The sequence below is a fragment of the Bison bison genome, unplaced genomic scaffold, assembly GCF_000754665.1.
Source record: "Bison bison bison isolate TAMUID 2011002044 unplaced genomic scaffold, Bison_UMD1.0 scf7180017864223, whole genome shotgun sequence".
NCBI lineage: Eukaryota > Metazoa > Chordata > Mammalia > Artiodactyla > Bovidae > Bison > Bison bison.
This window is the reverse complement of record NW_011494795.1, coordinates 10,566-32,569: the sequence shown is the minus strand read 5'-3', so window position 1 is coordinate 32,569 and position 22,004 is coordinate 10,566. Positions and strand designations below refer to the sequence as shown.

At 41.5% G+C, this 22,004-nt stretch overlaps 1 protein-coding gene across 3 annotated transcripts in view; it reads left to right on the top strand.

Moving 5' to 3' along the window:
- LOC104992728 (cytochrome P450 3A28) overlaps positions 1 to 18,925 on the top strand; it is a 38,790-nt gene extending 19,865 nt beyond the window's left edge. For all 3 annotated transcript variants that reach the window (XM_010845695.1, XM_010845696.1, XM_010845697.1), the window contains 8 exons: positions 18 to 33; positions 1,350 to 1,498; positions 4,766 to 4,893; positions 5,922 to 5,988; positions 11,487 to 11,647; positions 14,052 to 14,278; positions 16,466 to 16,628; positions 18,381 to 18,925. In XM_010845695.1, coding sequence (XP_010843997.1) covers positions 18 to 33; positions 1,350 to 1,498; positions 4,766 to 4,893; positions 5,922 to 5,988; positions 11,487 to 11,647; positions 14,052 to 14,278; positions 16,466 to 16,628; positions 18,381 to 18,488 — 1,019 coding nt within the window. In that variant the 3' untranslated portion in view covers positions 18,489 to 18,925. The remainder of the gene's footprint in view (positions 1 to 17; positions 34 to 1,349; positions 1,499 to 4,765; positions 4,894 to 5,921; positions 5,989 to 11,486; positions 11,648 to 14,051; positions 14,279 to 16,465; positions 16,629 to 18,380) is intronic.
- The last annotated feature ends 3,079 nt before the right edge of the window (positions 18,926 to 22,004 follow it).

Sequence of the window (22,004 nt, the reverse complement as noted above, 5' to 3'; positions counted from 1 at the left end):
AGCAGAAAAAGGCAAGTCCGTCAACATGAAAGAGTAAGTAGGGGTGAAGCTGCTGGTGCTCTGAGCTCCACTGAGAGCTTCTCGCTGCCTACCATGGAGTCAAGTTCCAACTGCTGTGTCGATCTAGAGAACAGACAGAAGTAGGTCATGTTACAAACCCGATGGGCCGCTCCAGAACGAGTGGCGTCGTCAAAGAAAGCCGGGCAGCCAGGAGAGAAGGTGTCTATTGTGTACATGAGCCATAAAGAGCTTATCTTCTTAACTATGACTTTATGGATATTCCAGAAGACTAAAATAAACAGTTTTGAAAGGAGAACATTATCATGCCAAAGTATTGAGTGTAGAGGGTGTGAAACAGTGGCAGAGGAAGGCTCTTGGTATATATTGGCAGGTAGCGCATTGGGCAGTAAAGTTACAGTATTGAACTTGAAACAACTTAAATCTCTTCACACTTTTCCTACAGAAAATACTAAATATTAATTATTAATCACTATTTGTTCTTCTTTCATCCTGAAAAGAGAGAATGCCCTGTCCAGGCTATGGGTGGCGTAACCATGGTTTTGTTGTCTAAACTGGGTTTTTTTAAAAAAACAACTATACTATAATAGCAGATATAAAGGAAGACTGTCCCAGGGAAGCTGAGGACATACGCTCACTGAGCCATGGGATTCCCTAAGTCAATTTGAAAGGATTTTTGTTAAACTCAGAACATTTTTAGTTCTTATAGTTCACAGAAATGACTCTTCCCTCAGAGCAACCACAGAACACTAGGGTTGAGGAAGACAGGTCTTCCAGGAGCCTTAGCAGTAGTGTAAACAAGGAGGGGTGATGTTCCTGGCAACTCAGAACAGGGCACTGCTGTTATGTAACGTGCTAAAGGGAAATCAGCTCTGAGTACAGGTTTTATGGTGAAGCAAGACCCAGGTCAATGTCCCTTCTCTTGACTCCCCAGGAAAAGTTAATTATTCCACACTTTGTCTTACTCAAACACAGTCCTTACACACTCTTTATTGTCCATAGTCAAAACACATTACTGTACTTCCTGTCTGATTGTGCGTGTCTTTCTCTATGACAAGATCCCTGAATTCAGGGGGTGGGGGTCTAGGTTGCCTTAATGTCCCCACCTCCCTAATGTAGGGCCAGTTGCATCACTCACATGTCATATACACCTCAGGAGTGAGTGATAGTAGCAGAGACTCTTCTATGATCCAGCAGGTGGTTCTGAGAGAAGGTGGCTCTTTTCCTGTCTGCCTGGGCATCGGATTTTATGTATATTTCTTGTTGCACATGTTGGACAAGGATAAAGAGGTGTTGATTTTAACTGAACATGTTTTTCTCTCTCTACTAAGCATGTTTGGAGCCTACAGCATGGATGTGATTACTGGCACAGCATTTGGAGTGAATATTGATTCCCTCAACAACCCACACGATCCCTTTGTGGAACATAGCAAGAACCTCTTAAGATTTAGACCCTTCGATCCATTCATTCTTTCAATAAGTATGTGAACTACTTTATTTCTTATTCTTTATTCTTCTTTCATCCCTCCTTTCCTCCCTCCCTCCCTTCCTTCTTTCAATCCTTCCTTCATCTATCTTTTTTAAAATAATAGGTGTAATAAGATGCAATTCACATACCACATAATACACCAGTGTGAAATGTATAATTCATTCATTTTTACATCCTACCTATCCATCAACAAATGAAATGGACATGGAAGTTATATACAACATTCAGTATACACATTGAATATTATATCTGTGTGTGTGTATTCACAGAATTTAATATTATTCAACGAGGAGAGGAAGAAAATCCTGCCATTTGCAACAGGGTGGAAGGACCTTGAGGGTATTATGTTATGTGAAATAAGTCAAACAGAGAAAGGTGAATACTTATATAGAATTAAATTAAAAAAAAAAAACCCTGGGTCTTCCCTGGTAGTCCAGTGGTGAAGAATCTGCTTCCAATTCAGGTAACGAGTTCAATCACTGGTCAGGGAACTAAGATCCCACATGCCACAGAGAAAACTGAGCCCACAGGCTGCAGCAAAAACCCAGTCAACCAAAATTTTTAAAAATAAATTAATTTTAAAAATCCAAAACTAAAAAACAACAAGAAGAAAACCAAACTCATATAAAAGCAAGATCAGATTTCTTTTGTTAGGAGAGGAGTGGCTTGGATTGGTGGGAAATTGAATAAAGGTATTCAAAAGATGTGATTTTTCAGCAACAGCATAAAAGTATGGGCAGAATAATGTACAATATGAGTACACTTAACACTACTGTGATTTACTATATTTGTGATTTACTAAGAAAGTAGATCCTAAAGGTTCTCATCACAAGGGAAAAAAAAACCTGTAACTATATCAGGTGAGGAATGTTACTAAACTAATGGGGCTAATTTTAAAATACATGTATGTTAAGTCATTCGTTAGTCATTACACTATGCCCAAATTAATACAGTGCTGTATCTCAACTATAACACAGCACAACTGAAAAAGAAAGGTTTTTAGTGCTCTCGGAGATATATGCCCAACCATCACCGCTGTCAATTTTTGTCAACTCTCACGCCCTGTACCTGTCACCTTCCACTCCCCCTTAGCTTTAAGCTATCCCTTGGGCTTCCCTGGTGGCTCAGCTGGTAAAGAATCTGCCTGCAATCCAGGAGACTTGGGTTCAGTCCCTGGGTTGGGAAGATCCTCTGGAGAAAGGAGTGGCTACCTACTCCAGTAATCTGGCCTGGAGAATTCCATGGACAGTCCACGGGGTTGCAAAGAGTCAGACACAACTGAGCGACTTTCACGTTCTCAATCTATGTTCTGTCACTTCAAATTTGCTTATGTAGACACTAGATATGAGGGAATCATATACTATGTGGTCTTTTGTGGCTGACTTCTTTCATTTATCACGAGTAGTCTAAAATTGTAGCACGTATCAGTACTTCATTTCTTTGTATGCCAAATAGTATTTCATTATATGGGCATTCCGCATTCTGTTTACCCATTCATCAGCTGATGAACATTTGGGTCATTCACCATTAAGTATGGTGTTAGCTTAGTTTTTCATAGACGACTTTCATCAAGTTGAGGAAATTCCCTTCTGTTCCGGTTTGTTGAGTGTTTTTATCACAAGGGAATGGTAGGTTTTGTCACATGCTTATTATGCAAGTGTTAGATGATCGCATTGTTTTTTAATCCCTTTGGGATGGTTTATTGTGCAACTTGGCATTCCTGGGATAACCCCACTTGGTCATGGTGTGTATCACCTTTTATGTGTTGCTAGACTCAGTTTGCTAGTATTCTGTTGAGGATCTGTGCATCCATGGGATAAGGTGTGTTGGTCTGTGCCTTCTTGTGCTATTTTTGTCTGGTTCTAGTATCAAACGCAAACACTTTGGAAGTGCTCCAATGCCTTCAATTTTTTTGGAAGAGTTTGTTTAAAAATGGGGCTAATCCTTTAAATATTTGGTAGTATTCACCGTTGAAACCACCTCTACCTGAGCCTTTCTTCGCCAAGCTGTGGGCTGTTTCTTGATAACTAACTCAAACTTTGTCCATTTTAATAGGTATATCAGATTGTCTTTTCTTTTTGGATCACTTTCTGCAGTTTGTGTCTTTCTGAGAATCTGTCCATTTTATCTAAATGATCTAATTTATTGTCATACTGTTGTTCATAGATTACTTTTTTATTGAAGTAAAGTTGATTTACAATGTTGCGTTAGATTACAGCAAAGTAATTCAGCTATGTACACAAAAACACATATTCTTTTCCAAGTTCTTCCCCAGTATAGGTTATTATAAGATATTGAGTATATAAAGATTTCATTATAGTCCCTGTACTTTTTAAAATGTCATTTGTAATCTCCCTTCTTTTACTTTCAATGCTAGCAATTTGAGTATTTTCTTTTTTTTTTTTTTGGCCAGTCTAGCTAAAAAAATCTTTCAAAGCATCAACTTTTAGTTTCACTGATTCTCTCCACTGTTTTTTAATCTCCTACTCATTATAGTTTCTTCACTTCTCTTTACCATTTTCTGCCTTCTACTCACTTTAAGTTTTGTTTGTGCTCCTCCTTTCAGAGTGTGAAGGTGGAAATTTAGGTTCTTGACTTAGGATCTTTGTTCTTTTAATATCTAAATGTACAGCCACAAATATCTCCCTGAACACTGCTTTTGCTACATCCCATCAGATTTGATATAGTGTGTCTTCATTTTTAGTCATTTAAAAGCAATTTTTGATTGCCCTTTTTATGTCTTCTACAACCCATTGGTTATTTAGAAGTGTGTTATTTAATTTCCACATATTTGTGTATCTCTTAATTGTCTTTCTGTTATTGATTTCTAATTCTATTCCATTGTAGTAGAAAGACACATACTGTATTATTTTGATCATGACAATTTTTTTTTAACTGCACAATTAATTGAAGTAACAGATTTTGGTCTGGTTTATCCAAAGAGATGCTAGTCCAAGAATTAAAGGCCATGAGGTGCCAGAATGTAATCCTGTTCTTTGGTCAGTCCAAAGATGCAGAGGGAACCACTGATCTCACTACTATAGTGATGGGCCCCAGATGTGGACTTGGCTTCAATCAGTCATTGACTTGGAAGTCTGAGCAAAGGTCTAGAGGCAATGGGTCATGACTGAGTATCCTGGTGGTTTTACTCTTTTGATTGGTAGAGCAAATTAAATCTGCTAAAGGTAAACTATATTTGCTAAATGCAAAGTAAAATTTGCATTTTCACCGAGCTTACTTTTATCTTTTTCTCTGCAGTATTATTTCCATTTCTCAACCCAGTTTTTGAAATATTAAACATTACTCTGTTTCCAAAAAGTACTGTGGACTTTTTCACAAAATCTGTAAAGAAGATTAAAGAAAGTCGCCTCACAGATAAACAAATGGTAAAGTCTGGTGGTGTTTACAAGTGGGTGTGCACTTTTTGATAATTTATTGAGCTGTGTACATATGACTTATATGCATCTTTGCATTTTTGAAAGATAGGTAGAAAACTATAGAGTATAGAATATGATGGTTCTAAAATTTGGGGGGCAATGGAAGAGCAAAAGAATGGGGAAGAAAATAAGATTATGAGCCAGAGAGTTCTTCTCTGGTTCTTTTACTGAACCAGAGAAGCATGCTAATTAGTATATGAGGGATAAGAGTTACTGACTAAAAATAATTTTACTGATATTTTACCAAATATTAACTTGGTAAAGAATTACTTCAATGCCAAGCCTCATATTTTATAGGTTGTCTGATGAAATACTCCATCGGATGCCTGATACATTGCAGTCTTTTAAAAAGTTGAGCCCTGTCATGGTCTGAAGTGAGCAGGCGTCTTCTCTGGCCAATGAAGCCACAAGTGGGTTAACCCAGTTGGCCTTCATGATGCCATGAGGCCAGCACAAGGTTGTCTGCAGGTTAGGAGAGATGGGCTGGTTACAGGATGTCACTAAAGAATGTGTAGAGTCCTGGGAGGGTCAAGAGTTTGTAGATGCTTCTGCAAAATCTGCTGGCGACCTATGCAACGTGAGGGAGTTGATTTGTGTGTCCATTCATTAAGAGTTAAAGTTGAAGGGGAAAAAAGGATTGAAGCCATGGACCTGTTCCTGAGCAAACAGGTGTGACAGGAGAGACAGCAGATAACTATCTGGTTAAGAAGCTGTTTCAAAAGTCAAAGAAACCAAAGATCAGAGAGAGTGAGGGCAAAAAACCAGTGGGACGTGATGGCTGGGTTTCTCTCAAGGAAGCATCATGGTCTCTAAGATTTGTAGGTGGGTGGTTTTGTTCACTGAGGACTCAGGCAATATTAGTTAGACTCTTGCTCTTTAAGGGGCCATATTTTCAGGAAAGAAGTTAAATATACACTCCTGATTTATTTCTATCTTCACAAGTAATTTCTAAAATTGATTTCTCTTTCTGTTTCCAGAATCGAGTGGATTTACTTCAGCTAATGATTAATTCTCAGAATTCCAAAGAAATTGACAACCATAAAGGTAACCATGGAGAGCTTTGTGGGGGCCACTATGGGAAGGCGCATGGGTAGGGTGCGGTTCTCAAAATGAGCAAGAAGTTTTCCAGGCATGTGAGAATTTCTGCCAAATGGAAGAAAGACACTTGTGCAGAAAGAGTAGACTATGGTACTTCCTGGAAGTTTCCAGGCACAGCTTTGTTCAGAGCTCAAAAGGGCAAGTGTGGCAAGGATGTCAGGCCCAGAAGTGAGTCATGGTCAGTGGATCACCTACAGCTGAATCTCTGGGGAGCTTTGTTCTCATATCAATTCTCAGGCTCCTCCAGATCCACAGTGTCCCACTGTTGGTGCCCTTAACTTGGAACTCTTGGATAAGGTTGTATTTACAAGCTTACTCTACTCTAGAGATTATTTTTTCCCTTTTGTAATTAATAAATGACTTGTGAGAGAAGCCTGTGAGACTGGAAATACACTGTTTCTCTTCAAATTATCACCTACTTATTTTATCATTCATGGGTGGTTTCTGACTGAAACCATCGTTACCATGATGGTTATAACACAATGACTTTCTGATCCTGTCATTCTTCTGTATTTATGAGTTGATGTTCTTTTGTAGGGAAGCTCTCCATTCTCTCTTGTTGGCTTACTTGTTCATCTATATTTATATAGCATGATCTCATGTACTCTCTTACATCACTTTTCATTTTGATTCTCAAATTCTTTCTGGTTTGTCCACTGGAGCTTTTTCAAGTAGGACCTTACATTCTTTTTTCTTTTCTCCTTTCTTCACTTTAAATCTTTTTTTAATGCACTATTTTTAGAATAGTTAGTTTTATAAGAAAATTGAGTGCAAAGTATAGAGATTTCCAATATACATCCTGCCCCAACTACACACAGTCTTCCCCCCACTATCAAAAGACCACACCAGAGTTGTGCATTTGTTAGAATCAATGAACCTACATTAATGCATCATTATCATCCAAAGTGTATAGCTGACCTTAGGGTTCATTCTTAGTATTATACATTCCATGGGTTTTGGCAAATGTGTAAGGATGCACCATCAGTGCATACAGAGTTTCCATTGTCCTTTAAAGTATCTTTTTCTAAGAACTTCCTCACTTTCTGATGTAAGACAATCCAGGTTTCTCTTACCCCTGAGTAGCCCTGGAATCAGCTGTTTTTTCAAAGGAGCTCTGGTTCCCTTTATTGAAAAATGGTATTTATAAATCACAATCTAGGATCTTAGGAATGCTTATTGCCTCTAGGGATTCATTGCCTCTAGGGATTCTTTGCTTCTAGATCTTTCCAGTGGATAAAGCTAAGAACATAAAATATTTTTACACAAGACAGTAAGCATAAGTAGTTCCATATCTGCCCTTACCATGATCACTCCCACATGTTAAATTTTAAGCTATCAGTCATTTGACGACCATGTCACAAAATTCTTGAATTTAAAAAATTTTATTCTGGAGCAATGCCGGGGTCCAGCCCCAGCTGATCCAGGGAGTTCGAAGTGGGGATGGTGACAGCGAGGATCAGGATACAATAGCTTCAATTAGATATTAATTAGAGATGTAAAGAGTAATAGAATGAGGATAGCTCAGTAGGAAAATTCAGTGGAGAAAAGAGGCTGAGTAGCTTGGTTTACGCGGGAAACCAATAAAACTTCAAGACAAGAAGTTTGTACCACTTATGTAGGCCGCAGGCGTCCTTCCGTTCTCCCGAAGGAGAGGAGACACTGAGGCCTCCCTGGTCAGATCTTAGAAGCCCAGGCATAATTAGTAAGCATGGCGGGTTCCGCGCTCCAGATGGAGACTCAGCCAGAGTTTGAGAGGGAGAGAGACATGGGGAGACCAGTCTTTCGAGGAACTGATCCCAATTCTTTATTTTCCATGGTCTACTTTTATACACTGAGATGTTATGCAAAAGTCACACGGGGTCAGCAGCCCTGACTTTTATCAAAGTCAGGTGCTTCATACAAATGTATACAGAGGTCTTAGGGGTGTTACATCATCTTCTGGCCAGGGGGCCTGCTGACAATTTATGACCCTCTCCTTGTGACAGCGGTCAGTCAACCAGGACACTTATTTCTCCAGGGGTGATTATTCTTAAAACAGACGCCACCTTCCGAAGGTACCAGATAAAGTTACATTCCTATAGGGTGAGGGTGTAGTGGGTTTTAATTAAGGAAAGAATTTACTTAGCCTAAGGTCCAACGTGATTAATATCAAAGGTTAATACTTATTTCTTCTATATATTCAGTAACGTGTATAAGGGCAGGGGATGTGGAGACTTAGCAGTAAACATTGGCTCAACAAATGAAAAACCCTTCACCAATACAATTTCTAATCAGCCCACTAATACTAATAGTTTTCTAAGTTCTCTAAAGAATCTGTTTTTAGAAGGTTTAAAGCATCTCGTGCATCTCACGGTTGGGAGGCTCTGAGCAATCACATGTGGCCGGACAAGCCTGTCAGGCAGGCTAGAGAACCTTCAGAGGAGTTTATAGGTTGAAACACTCTTGTCACACCCAGGAGTTTTTATTAACTGGAGCTCTAAGTTAACTCCTTCTCTGAAAGAGGTGGTGGGGGACAGCCCCCCATAAAGTCAGAGGTGTAGGTGAGAGCACAAAGTAGTAAAGTAGGCAGGCTCTGGTTATGGGGGTAGATGCTCGAGGATTTCCAGGGGGACTCCTGAGACTCGATCGAGCAAGAATGAGCTGACGCCAGCACACCACTATAAATATATCTAAAACTATGTTTAAATCTACTTCAATCTATAATATCTATCTAGATATGTAAGTACATGGTTCAATACATCTTTCTGTGAAGAAGGAGTATTCTATGTCCGCATTGTTTAATATAGTAACCACTTGACATATGTGGCTATTGAGCACTTAACATGTGGTTATTGCCATTGAAGTATAGCATTTAATTGTGATTAAAATTTAAATAGCCACGTATTAGTACAGCTTTAAACCTTCTGGAGTATCATGGGTTTATGCTCACTGGGGGAAAGAATTTGATAGTTGAATTTACCCACAATAGAATCACAGAAATCATCATGGGGCAATCAGAACCTTGTCGATCTCTCTTCCACTCATTCTCTATTGTTTTTGTTGTCACTCGCTTGGCTGGGGCAGGTACTACATTGATTTGAGTGCTCTAAGTAACAAAGGTCCTACTTCAGTCCCATCAAATAGCTGAGAGACTGACCATGGTTGGTCTCTCAGGAGAAATTGAAAAGAGAGACATATTTATAATTACAAGGGTTTTTTTGCTGAGCATAAAGGAGAGTAAACAGTGCGCATGTACTGAGGAAGAAGACCTTCAGGCCAGGATTGAATCAGCACTGCTAATTCCCCTCCCTGGACCTCATTTTTCTATGGTGCACACTGACCAGTGTCCTTCCACAGACACATCCTTCCTTCTGGTATTTTAATGCCATTGATTAGACTAGGCTCACTCACAGCTCTTCTGGCTTTTAGTCCTTCTCTGTAGTTTTTGTGCCTATCTGAGATCACCCTGAGAAGACTTGTGCCTCAGGTCTTCTGTTGCCTGATGCCTGTCAATTGTATAATCCATGCTTCTTAGCCAAGTATTACACACTAATCACCACATCTTATGAAAAGCCAGACTCTGACTCCATTGTTCTAGTTTGGAATTGAGTCTCTGATATTCTAATAAGTTCCCAGATGTTGGTGATGCTGCTGGTCCATGAACACACTTTGACTAGAAAGAGCCTTCTATTGTTCTCTTCAGTTCAGTTCAGTTGAGTCGCTCAGTCGTGTCCAACTCTTTTCGACCCCATGAATCGCAGCACGCCAGGCCTCCCTGTCCATCACCAACTCCCAGAGTTCACTCAGACTCACATCCATCAAGTCGGTGATGCCATCCAGCCATCTCATCCTCTGTCATCCCCTTCTCCTCCTGCCCCCAATCCCTCCCAGCATCAGAGTCTTTTCCAATGAGTCAACTCTTCACATGAGGTGACCTTGGAGTTTCAGCTTCAACATCAGTCCTTCCAAAGAACACCCAGGGCTGATCTCCTTCAGAATGGACTGGTTGGATCTCCTTGCAGTCCAAGGGACTCTGAAGAGTCTTCTCCGACACCACAGTTCAAAAGCATCAATTCTTCGGCGCTCAGCTTTCTTCACAGTCCAACTGTCATATCCATACATGACCACTGGAAAAACCATAGCCTTGGCTAGATGGACCTTTGTTGGCAAAGTAATATCTCTGCTTTTTAATATGCTAACTAGGTTGGTCATAACTTTCCTTCCAAGGAGTAAGCGTCTTTTAATTTCACTTTTGCAATCACCATCTGCAGTGATTTTGGAGTTCCTACAAACATATTTAGATAAAAGATAGTTTAATTTCTCCCATAATGTGGCCTTACCCTTGTACAATTTATCCAAGAATCAAGTTATACTTTAACTAGAGTAATTTAAATTTTTCTGGAAGAGAATATGGCCCCATATTACTTATAACTAAAGTGCTTTAAGGTTTCTCCAAGGGACACACTGATTACACTGTGTTTGTTAGACAAAAATGCTGTCTCTTGAAATTACCAAACTTTGTCGCTGGGGAGGCAGCATAGTCAGGAGCAGGGAGCCAAGAATAGTATTAGTCCAGTGCAGTGGCTCAGTCGTGTCTGACTCTTTGTGACCCCATGGACTGCAGCACACCAGGCTTCCCTGTCCATCACCAACTCCTGAAGCTTGCTCAAACTCATGTCCATTGAGTCAGTGATGCCATCCAGCCATCTCATCCTCTGTCATCCCCTTCTCCTCCTGTCTTCAATCTTTCCCAGCATCAGGGTCTTTTCTAAAGAATCAGTTCTTTGCATCAGGTGGCTACAGTATTGGAGCTTCAGCTTCAGCATCAGTCCTTCCAATGAATAATCAGGACTGATTTCATTTAGGATTGACTGATTTGATCTCCTTGCAGTCCAAGGGACTCTCAAGAGTCTTCTCCAACACCACAGTTCAAAAGCATCAATTCTTTGGCTCTCAGCTTTCTTTATGGTCCAACTCTCACATCCACACATGACTATTGGAAAAACCAAGCTTTGAGTATTTGGACCTTTGTCGACAAAGTGATATCTCTGTTTTTAATATGTTGTCTAAGTTTGTCATAGCTTTTCTTCTGAGGAACAAGTGTCTTTTAATTTCATGGCTGCAGTTACCATCTGCAGGGATTATGGAGAGTGAGAAAACTGGATTAAAACAATTTCTGCCTTTTTCTTGTTTTTTTTATGTATGTATTTATTTTTAATTAGAGAATAATTTTTTTTACAATATTGTTGGGTTCTGCCATACAACAACATAAATCAGCCATAGGTATACGTATTTCCCCTCCCTCGGAAGACTGAGAATACAAAACACTCCCAGTTTGACTCTAATTGCTTTTACATTTTCCCCATAGGGATTTGGCAGTTTCATTTGATTTCTCATCATCTAAACTGTGATGTTTTATATCGATGTGTTTCATATAATATAAAATGTCTCTTGTCTCCCTTTAGCTCTGTCTGACATAGAACTCGTGGCCCAAAGTACTATCTTTATTTTTGGTGGCTATGAGACCACTAGCAGTACTCTTTCCTTCATTATATATGAATTGACCACTCACCCTGATGTCCAGCAGAAGCTGCAGGAGGAAATTGATGCAACTTTCCCTAATAAGGTGAATGATGATACCTGGAAAGAGAAGTGAAGGTGAAGCCTTAGCAAAAATGCCTTCTTGCTGCTTCTTTAACATATTTGCAGAAAGCATAAGCCTCAAATCTTTTACCTGTGCTATTTAGGAAGGATCTAGGTGTACAAAACAAAGGGGAAACATAGATAATGCCTTGCACACACAGGAATGTAGGTACTGTGGAAAAAAAGGCTGGTGTTGGCATATCACATATTACCGTATGCCATGTTAAAAACTCACAAAATCTTGGTGGCATCTAACAGTCAACATCTATTACTCTAGTGTTTGCATGCATGCATGCTGCATGCTAAGTTGCTTCAGTCATGTCTGACTCTTTGCAACCCTGTGGACTGTAGCCTGCCAGGCTCCTCTCTCCATGGGATTCTCCAGGCAAGAACACTGGAGTGGGTTGCCAAGACCTCCTCCAGGGGATCTTCCCAACCCAGGAATTGACCCTGTGTCTCCTGCAGCTCCTGCATGGCAGGCAGATTCTTTACTACTACAGCTGGACTTGCTGTGGTCTGGGTGTTGGCTGATCTGGGCTAGCCATGGCTAACTAGCTGGCTGACTCAGCTCCTTACATGTTCTACATGTGTCTCGTATTCCACATGTCTGCAGCACAAGGCAATGGTAGGTGTCAGGATCAAGAAGCCCCATCTTGTGGGTGACTTTCAAACAGGCTGCTCACATCACAGTAGCCACCTTTCCACTAATTCAAGGTGAGCCACCTGAATGAGAATGGGAGGGAATCACAGAGTTAGCTACAAGATAAGGACAGATAGTAGTGCCCACCTAAATTACAGATGATGTGTCTTCTCTGGTAAATCTTATTTGGGGATTATTTTGGTGCAATAAGATGAAAAAGTCACTAAGAGACAGAGAGTAGTTAAAGCATTGTGTTCTCCTCTTTTTATAATAATACTTATAATAGCAACACCACTACTGGCTAATATTTACTTCTTACTATCTATGTTTATCTAAACACTTTCCATTTATGAATGAATCTAACCTTCATAAAATTCAGTCTTAGTCAGGAGAGTCTAGGTTATGCCTCAGTAACAGATTAGCCTAAAAATCTCAGGGGCTTTCATTGCAAAGGTTTACTTTTAACCCACATCTACACATCCAACATGGATTGTTAGTGGAGGAATTAGTACACAGTTCTGCTCCACAGAGTCACTTGGGGATACAGGCTGAGGCTCCACCTTCTTGTAACTGCCTTATCTGAAACATTCTTGTTATCTGGGGAACAGGAACCTGAGAGTTGCTCACTGACTTTTCAAATATTTTGTCCCTGAACTGCCATAACCACCTCAGTTCACAGCCCATTGGCAAAGTTGGTTTCCCATAACTTCAGATGGCCTGGGAAATATGGGGACTACACGGGATGCTGGGTGAGCAGTGTGTCTGTGTCTCTGCCACACAACCCTATGGAGGGTCAGCTCCATCTGTCTCCATGTAACCTATGAGATACCTGAGTGACAGGGAGATGAAATACTTCCAGACACTAGTCGTGTACCTGGTGGTGATCAAGCCAAGCTGTGATCCAGGGTGTTGGCTCTTGAGCCACTCCTATCCTCCACAATGTTGCCCCTTAAATATAACCCCATGTGACAGCCACATACCACCCTCACTAGTCTCAGATATCTGCAAAAACTGGAGTTCTTTGTGGTATGAGGAGAGCTGGCCCCTGGGGCTGGAGTGGCTTATTTAGACCTTCAAACCTTCTGGTCACACCTGCAGGGACAATAGAGGACTCTTCCAGCAACAGAGGGTGGAGTTGAGGATTCTGATTCCCTTGTAATTTCCTCTAGAACTGAAACTGTGCTGCTAGTAGCACTCAGTCTTATTCTTTATTTGCAGATTTGGTTTAGAAAGGAATTCATTTCTCTCCAAATCATTTACAGAGTTTTCATTTAATGTAGTATTTCCAAACTGTATACATATAATGAAAAGAATGAGCAGTCAGGAGCCTTCAACTGAGAACCTTCATGTTGAATAGGGGATTTGCTCTTTTACAGATTCTCTTTCCTTACATGTGGCCTCACTTTCAAAAAGAAACAGTGATTTTTGCCTATTTCACTTAAGAGTAAGGGTTTTAGCCTATTGCTCACATTTGTTCTCCTGAGAAAGAAATACACTGCATGATAATGTGCAGGATTTCAGACCCTGGTTAGGGCACTGTCCCAACATCTTCCAAGTCCTCACTATTCTACATCTCAATGGGCCCGTGAGAGATCAAAGGACATGATAGATACTAAAATGTCCATAAATGTCCTTGATCAATTTAAATTATTCCCTAGAGCACCTAACATTTCAATAGGACTGCATTGATGGAGTTGAAGGTTGATCCAAAATCTTAATTTATCAAAATCTGTTTTTCTTTTCCGAGGCCCCTCCCACCTACGATGCCCTGGTGCAGATGGAGTATCTTGACATGGTGGTGAATGAGACTCTGAGAATGTTTCCAATTGCTGGGAGACTTGAGAGGGTCTGTAAGAAGGATGTGGAAATCCACGGGGTGACCATTCCCAAAGGGACAACCGTGCTGGTGCCGCTCTTCGTTCTTCACAACAACCCAGAGCTCTGGCCAGAGCCCGAGGAGTTCCGTCCCGAAAGGTACAAGACCCTGGAGAAGAGACGCCCACCTCATCCTTTTTGGTGCTTGCAAGTTCTGACAACTCTTATTATAGGTGTCAAACGGGTGACCGTGCGACCGTTTACCTGTATATCTTTTTATTGTTTAAAAGATTTTTCTCTTTAACTGGGTTCATTCTTTGAGTTGAATTATTCAAACTAGATTAGAAAAAATAAAATTATTAGCTGTCTTTATTCCTAATACAGTACGATAGGCCTCATTAATAATGTATGTCCTTGTGGACAGTTTTCTACGCATATATAGATTTTTGAAACTTTGAGTGGTATTCTTATATATTATTTAGTTCTAAAAGGCTTGATTTATTTAACAATAAACTATAAACAATATTCTATGTGCATATGTTTGTATGCACATTCCATAAGTTACCTTACTACTGTCTTATTTCAGGTGTATAGGCTTTTTGTTTCTTTTAAGCCTTTCTCTCTATTCTCTCCTAGCTCTCTGAATTCACACATGTCCCACATTCCTTATTTTTAGACACGGCTGCTGTTTGCTCTTACTATTGTGGGAGCACAGGCTGGAGACCAGAGGTCTCATCCCTGTGGTTCAAGCAGCCTCACTGAGGATGGAGGAGCACCCAGGGGCCCTGGTTCTGTCTTGGGTGCAGACCTGGGCCAGCTCCCTTCTGTCTCAGTATTTGGTGACTTTCCAAAGAGAAGTCCTCTGCTCTCTAGACATCTAGATTTCCTCCTTGGAGAGCTGTTGAGTATCCTTTTCAGGAATTAGGAGCAAAGGTCTGGTTTGGGCACAGTTTGAACTCTGGATAGAGTTGATTCTCTCCCATTTAGTGTGCAGGGATCAAGGTTTGGAATGAACTTTTCAGGCACTGCCTGGGATCTGGACTTTCATTTCACCTTGACTACGGGTTGTCATTTCATCTCACCCTGATGGCCAACGGTTGTCTTGTTTGCCCCGATGTCCAAGTTCTACCATAGTGGTGACACACAATACTTGTTGATAGAAGAGTCAGAGTCCACCAAGTCCCCTGTTCTAGACCAGGGACACTCTGTTTCTCCCTCAAGCTCAGCAGCTCCCCCTCCTGCAGCATCCGGAAACTAAAAATGGAGACCACTCACCGTACTTCCCTTTCATTCATTCAGCCGTCAAGCAGAGATTTAGTGCTTACCTGTGTATGTCAGGGACTGGGCCACGGAGCGGGAAACCAAATATTTACAAAGGCCTATTATGGAGAATTTTACAAACATACACAAGTGTGGGTGTATTTGAAACATATACAGGTATACTCTATAGGCACAAGCCTATGAAATACATTTTTATTGTGGTATATTGCGAGTTGTGTTCGTTTCTGCTGTACAATGTATATCTGTGTGTGTCTATTCCCTGCTTAAGAAGCGTCAACCCATGTTTGCACATTCACGTGACACTGCTGTCCTTCCATCTCCATATTATTTTGTCACATTGTTTGTAAATTTACATAATGTTTTACAAAATAAGGACTCTTTTAAATATATGTAACCACAATGCTATTATCACTTTCCCCAAATATGCATTTTTCCTTGACATATTAAAATACCGAGGAGTCAAATTTTTATAAAACAGAGGTCTAACCATCAGGGAATTTATAGGCTAGTGGAACAGATAGACAAAGAAATCAGTGATTATCTGGAGTAGCCTGGCATCCCATGCTGACAGAATTCTACTGACCTAAGCATTCTGTGTGTGGCAGAGAGAGGTAGAAAGATAATGACACATGGAGGTTGGAAGGGAAACGAGGGAAAGCAGTTGAAATATAACAATTTAAATACTCAGAGGTGTTTCTCCTGCTTCCTTCCCCCATGAGCACACGAGTGACGTAAGTGTGCTTGGAGATGGAACCCATGTTTTCTTCAATCAGATTCATTTCCTAACTGCCTTTCAGAGAGTGAACATGTCACCACCCTGAATGTAAATTTAGAGTTTAAGGATACATTTTCTTTAAATAACCATTACCTCAACTTAACAGGAGTGAAAGCTTCTGTAGGGTGCAGGGAGTGGAACTTATCTTTCTCACCACAGCAGTGTGCAGTCACCAGCCCACAGAAATCTCCTTATGCTACAGGTCCAAGAGTTAAGTTAAAACCTCAGACCTGCAGCTCTTCTGGTTTTTCTGTTTCATTCACTTGTTTCCTCTACTGTTGTGGATCCAGGTTCAGTAAGAAGAACAAGGACAGCATAAATCCTTACGTCTACCTGCCTTTTGGAACTGGACCCCGAAACTGCCTTGGCATGAGGTTTGCCATCATGAACATAAAACTTGCTCTCATCAGAATCCTGCAGAACTTCTCCTTCAAACCTTGTAAAGAAACACAGGTCAGCAATTCACTTTCTGCATTAATAACGTTTTATTGGGAGTTGTTTTTTAACTGATGCTGCTGCTGCTGCTGCTGCTAAGTCGCTTCAGTCGTGTCCGACTCTGTGCGACCCCATAGACGGCAGCCCAGGCTCCCCCGTCCCTGGGATTCTCCAGGCAAGAACATTGGAGTGGGTTGCCATTTCCTTCTCCATTTTTAACTGATGGATCTCTATATATCTAGGTATGTTATCAATTCAAAGGATAACTTATTCTATCAGCCAGAGAATCTCTTTGGAATCACCTGAAACCTTTACTTGTCAATCATCCTTGGAGGGCTAAGTCAGCAGCTTCATAAAGACCCAACTATAAAAGGTTGTCTGGAGTCAATGCAGTTAGTGTGGCAGGACTGCACACCATGCATTGAATGGAAGAAAGGTTTTAAATTTGGTTTCAAATTCACTGGAAGGAGTGTGTGCACAATCATGAGAGCAGTGACTTTTCATCATGACTTTTCAATGATGCTCTTCCCCACCAGAACTTAGAGAGGCTCTTCTGACAGCGGGTCTCAGCCACTGCTTGTATAGTAAAATTGATGGAAAAATTTTGCCATAATGCCTAACAATCTGGTACATTTTAAATACTCGGTATTTTTACTTAAAATTTAAATCAATAAAGAACACAGGCCAACCTGACTTTGTATCAAGCCTGGTACAGAATAGGTGCTCAAATAGGTACTTTGTGGAATGAATGAGGGATGAATGTTATCACTATCCCTCTTGACACAGCTCTGAATAAATATAAAGAATCAAAGATAGGCAGGCAAAATTGAATGAAGGTGGTCAAAAAGTGCAAACTTTCAGTTATAAATGAGTACTAGGGCTGTCCTCGGAGAAGACGATGGCACCCCACTCCAGTACTCTTACCTGGAAAATCCCATGGACGGAGGAGCCTGGTGGGCTGCAGTCTATGGGGTCGTGAAGAGTCAGACACGACTGAGCGACTTCACTTGCATTTTTCACTTTCATGCACTGGAGAAGGAAATGGCAACCCACTCCAGTGTTCTTGCCTGGAGAATCCCAGGGACGGCAGAGCCTGGTGGGCTGCCGTCTATGGGGTCGCACAGAGTCGGACATGACTTACACGACTTAGCAGCAGCAGCAGCAGCAGCAGGGCTGTCATGCAAAGCACAGTGACTGTTGTTACCATTTCTGTATGATGTCAGTGAGTGCACCCTAAGACTTCTCTCACAGGGGAAACAATATGTATTTCTTTTTCTTTTCTTCCTATATGAGATGATGAGTGTTAACAAAACTTACCATGGTAATAACTTTATGACCTCTATAAATAAATCATTATGCTGTATACCTTAAATATAGGCACTGCTATAAATCAATTATGTCTCCATAAAAGTGGAAGTTAAATTCTGATAGGACATGATAAGGGAATACTGTGAGCAACTTTCTTCCCACATATTTTATAAATATGTTAAATAAACCGACTCTCTCGAAGACGTAAACTATTAAAATTCATTTAAGGAAATACAGACAGCTTAGCTGTCCCCTTATCTACCCTTGTATCTACTAAACATATTGAACTGGTAGTTTAAAAAAATCCAATATATATCATGCTAAAAGCTTTGTTGTTGTTGTTTTTGTCGCTAAGTCATGCCCGACATTTGTAAAGCAGTATCTTGTCTACTTTGCTTTTTTTGTTTGTTTGTTAGCGGGGCTTCATTAATCGGTTCTCATGTGCTTGTTTAACTGTTGCAGATCCCCCTGAAATTATACACTCAAGGACTTACGCAGCCGGAACAACCTGTTATTCTAAAGGTTGTGCCCAGAGGCCTGGGACCACAGGTGGAGCCTGACTTTCTCTAAGGATTTGCACTTCGGTTTTGAAGGAAGCTGTATCTCAGAACACCAGAGACGTGGTCTACTTTGATAAAGCCAATAAATGAAGATGGGCTTCACCTACTGCACTTGCTGGTGAGTAGGGTTCTGCATAATCATTTAGCTTTCTTGCTGCCTACCTGGATTATTAGATACTACGTGCCATACAAAGGAGGTGATTAGTAAGTGCCAGATACTCAACTTCACAGGTTCTCATAGGGCACTCTCCATCCACCCCAGTTAGTACTGTCTACTCCTCCTGAGCACTGATCAGAATGAAGATCTCTCAACAATCTTATCAACAGACTTTAATGAAAATAAGAATTAAAATGGGGATGGGAATGATATTTCTATCACAAATTTTATCTTGAATATGCTAAATAAAACATATTGAGCAAGACAATAAACATCTGCTTACAAGAGTATTACCTGATGCCTTTGTGCATGTTAGGGTGGAGGTGTACAACCCAGTCTGGGGATGCAGTGACCAAATACTTTTTGACTATCACAGTTGCTGGTGGGTGGGGCCATTTTCAAAACTCCACCTTAACATATTAAATAGGTAAGAGTTAATTGACTATGACTTTGCCCAGTGTTTAGAAATCTACCTTTTAAATCTACCCTTTTAGTTTAAATCTACCTTTTTTTGGAGCCCATATTTTCCATATCTCTTTGTATTCCACCCTCAACTCACAGCCATCTTAACACAGTAAACATGGAATAAAAGATGGTTGACTGGGGAGAAAGGCTACACACACTGGTCAGTTTCAGTGGGGTCAGAAGCTGCACATGGCTTTTCCTTTCCCTTTCCTGCCCCTTCCCTCCCCTCTCCTTCCCCTGCCTGCCATCTCTTCCTTTTCCTGCCCCTTCCCTCCCCTCTCCTTCCCCTGCCTGCTGTCTCTTCCTGGACAATCCAGTCCTAAACCCGAAGGTGGGCCACAGAAGGTGGGCAGCCTCACACGTCAGGGTGGGGCCAGAGAAGGAGGACAGTGGCTCTAAGTCAGAGACCGAGTAGGGAGGGGAGGGTGTCCACAGGGATGGCAGCCGGGCACAGGTGAGGGAACCCAAAATGCTCACTTGTGGGGGTGGCCCATAGGGTGAGGGGGCATTGTCAGTGGAAAGGGATGGATCATGGATTGGGGTCATACAGGAGAATTGATCAAGTGGTAAATATGAGAGGTGGTGGAGGCCAACATTCTCACTGTTGGAGAAGGAGTCCCTGGTTCAGGGATGGAGAAGCTAGAAGAAACCCTGTTGGTCAGGGATTGAAACTGAATTATCAGGTAAATACATGCTTTTCCATTCAGATAGATGACAGATAGATACACATAGAGACAAATAGGTATGTGTTTATGTTTGTGTAGCTATGAAACACATAATACCTACTGCTTTTCGTTACTGTGTGTTAGAAACAGAGACACCTTCTTAGCCACAAGCACACCTTGTGCCCAGACCTTGGATTATAAATATCATTTTCCACTGAAATGGACCAGGGATCCTTAGAGAAAAGGCTGATTCCAGGGTTGGGAAAGTATGTGATGACGATGGACCATCTTGGGCTAGAAAGCAGGGAAATGTAAACATTGAGGGGAACATGTTGAAAGGACACTGGGCCAAGCTGAGGGGGCTGTGTATGTACATGTGTATATGTATGTATGTATATATTGCAATTACTTCATGAGGAAACGCATAGCTTCAAAGTACTGCTGCTCCAAATGCCCACTAATTATAGAGGGAAAGGGGAGCATCAGAGCAGAGAAACCTGGCAGACACCCCTTTCATCAAGGGATCAGATAGCAGCATCAGGAATGGGATAAATTGCTGGCGCTTCACCTGATGGGACACAGTGAGAAGAACTCACTTCACCTGTGTGATAATCCTGCCAAGGAGGCAGGAAATCTGAAGAGTCAGACAAACCCAAGTGGGGGAGCATTCTCCTCCTGGTTTGTAACTGGTTTGGAATCTTTGAAAGAGGCAACATCATGAAAACCAGAGATGGACTGAACATGTAGCAGATGAAGGAGACTTCAAAGAGGTGACATCCTAATGTAGCTCAGGAGCTGGGTCCTTCTGCTACAAGGACATGGTTGGGCAGGTGGGGGTCTGGGGGCTCTGAGGTTAGCTGGTAGTGATGTGCATTAACCTCCTGACTTGGAGGTCGTATTGTGGTCACATAGGAGATGTTGTTGTTTGTGGGTGATACGGGGGTGTGAATTATCAGGTTGGCAATTTACTCTGAGATGAATAAGAAAAACAGATCTTTCAACAGACTCTTCCATAAGTTTGTGATTACTTGTTGAGGCTGGTGGTCCCAAGGGCACCTTTTGGCTTATATAGCTCTCCCCATCCCTCACCTTGGTCTTCTTTGTCTTACTTTATTATAAGGAGGCAGCACCACACTCTAACTGAGAGATGGGTACCTCTGAAGCTGGAGCTCCCAAGGTTAAAATCCCAGCACTGTCCAGGACTGAGTCTAGACTCATCAGCGGCTTTGGGCAAATGTGGTCTTTGCATTGCTTAGACCACAAAGTTTGGGCTGAATTTCAACACCTCGATGCCCCTTGGCTGAATGGCACTGTACACACATTAGCTTGGACTCGGTCACTGTCTTAGGTTGGGTTCCTTAAAAGCAGAACCTGATATGGGGGTTCTGGCACAAATACTGAGAGAGTGATCTCAAGTAAAGGGATGCAGGGACCTGAGTGGGGCAGAAGGGAAAGCTGAGTTGAAGATGTGGTTTCTGTGGAGCCCAATCCCACAGGGAACCTGAGACAGATTTGTAATCCGAGTGGATCCCAGTTGGGAGCAGAACCAGCCTTCTGCACCCCATCATATAGACTGGCCCTCCTACCTCCCAGGATGTACAAACTCCCAGGTGAATAAGCTTTAGTTTGGCCCAGGGAGATCATCCAGAGTTTGGGTGGCCTGTAATGAGCAGCATCCAGTACTCCCAGTGACTCAGGGTGGGAATGAGTGACTCAGCCCAGGAAAAGGAATCTGGTAACTGCCTGGAAGTCCTGACTGAATCTTATAAATACGCTGTGTCTGTAAGAAGGGAATGTGCTCTTCTTACTCCTGGTTGTTCCTTTGGGATTTTATCTTTTCCTTACCAACAGTGGACTCAAGTTTGGGACCTTTTTAGAAACAATTGCTCCCCCAAGCCAGGAGGAGGAGAGTGTGAAGGATTTCAACCCAGGGGGGCTTTGGCACCTATAGGGTTGGCGAACGTGGGGCTGGAGGTCCCACTCAGGGCCCTGAACTCACACAGCAGGACAGACACCCCTAACCCCAATTAGAATCCAGGAAATAATGTCCTAAACATTTTTGATTCAGTACCTCCATACACAGCAGGTGGTAAAATGAGCTATTTAAACACAACCAATAAGGAGTGAAAAAATGAGTTCACACTCAGCAAACTCCTAATAATTTTAAATATTTTTCACTGTAATTTGCTGACAAAAGATACATTCGATAGTATGTGTTTACTCTAGAAGTCTTGATACT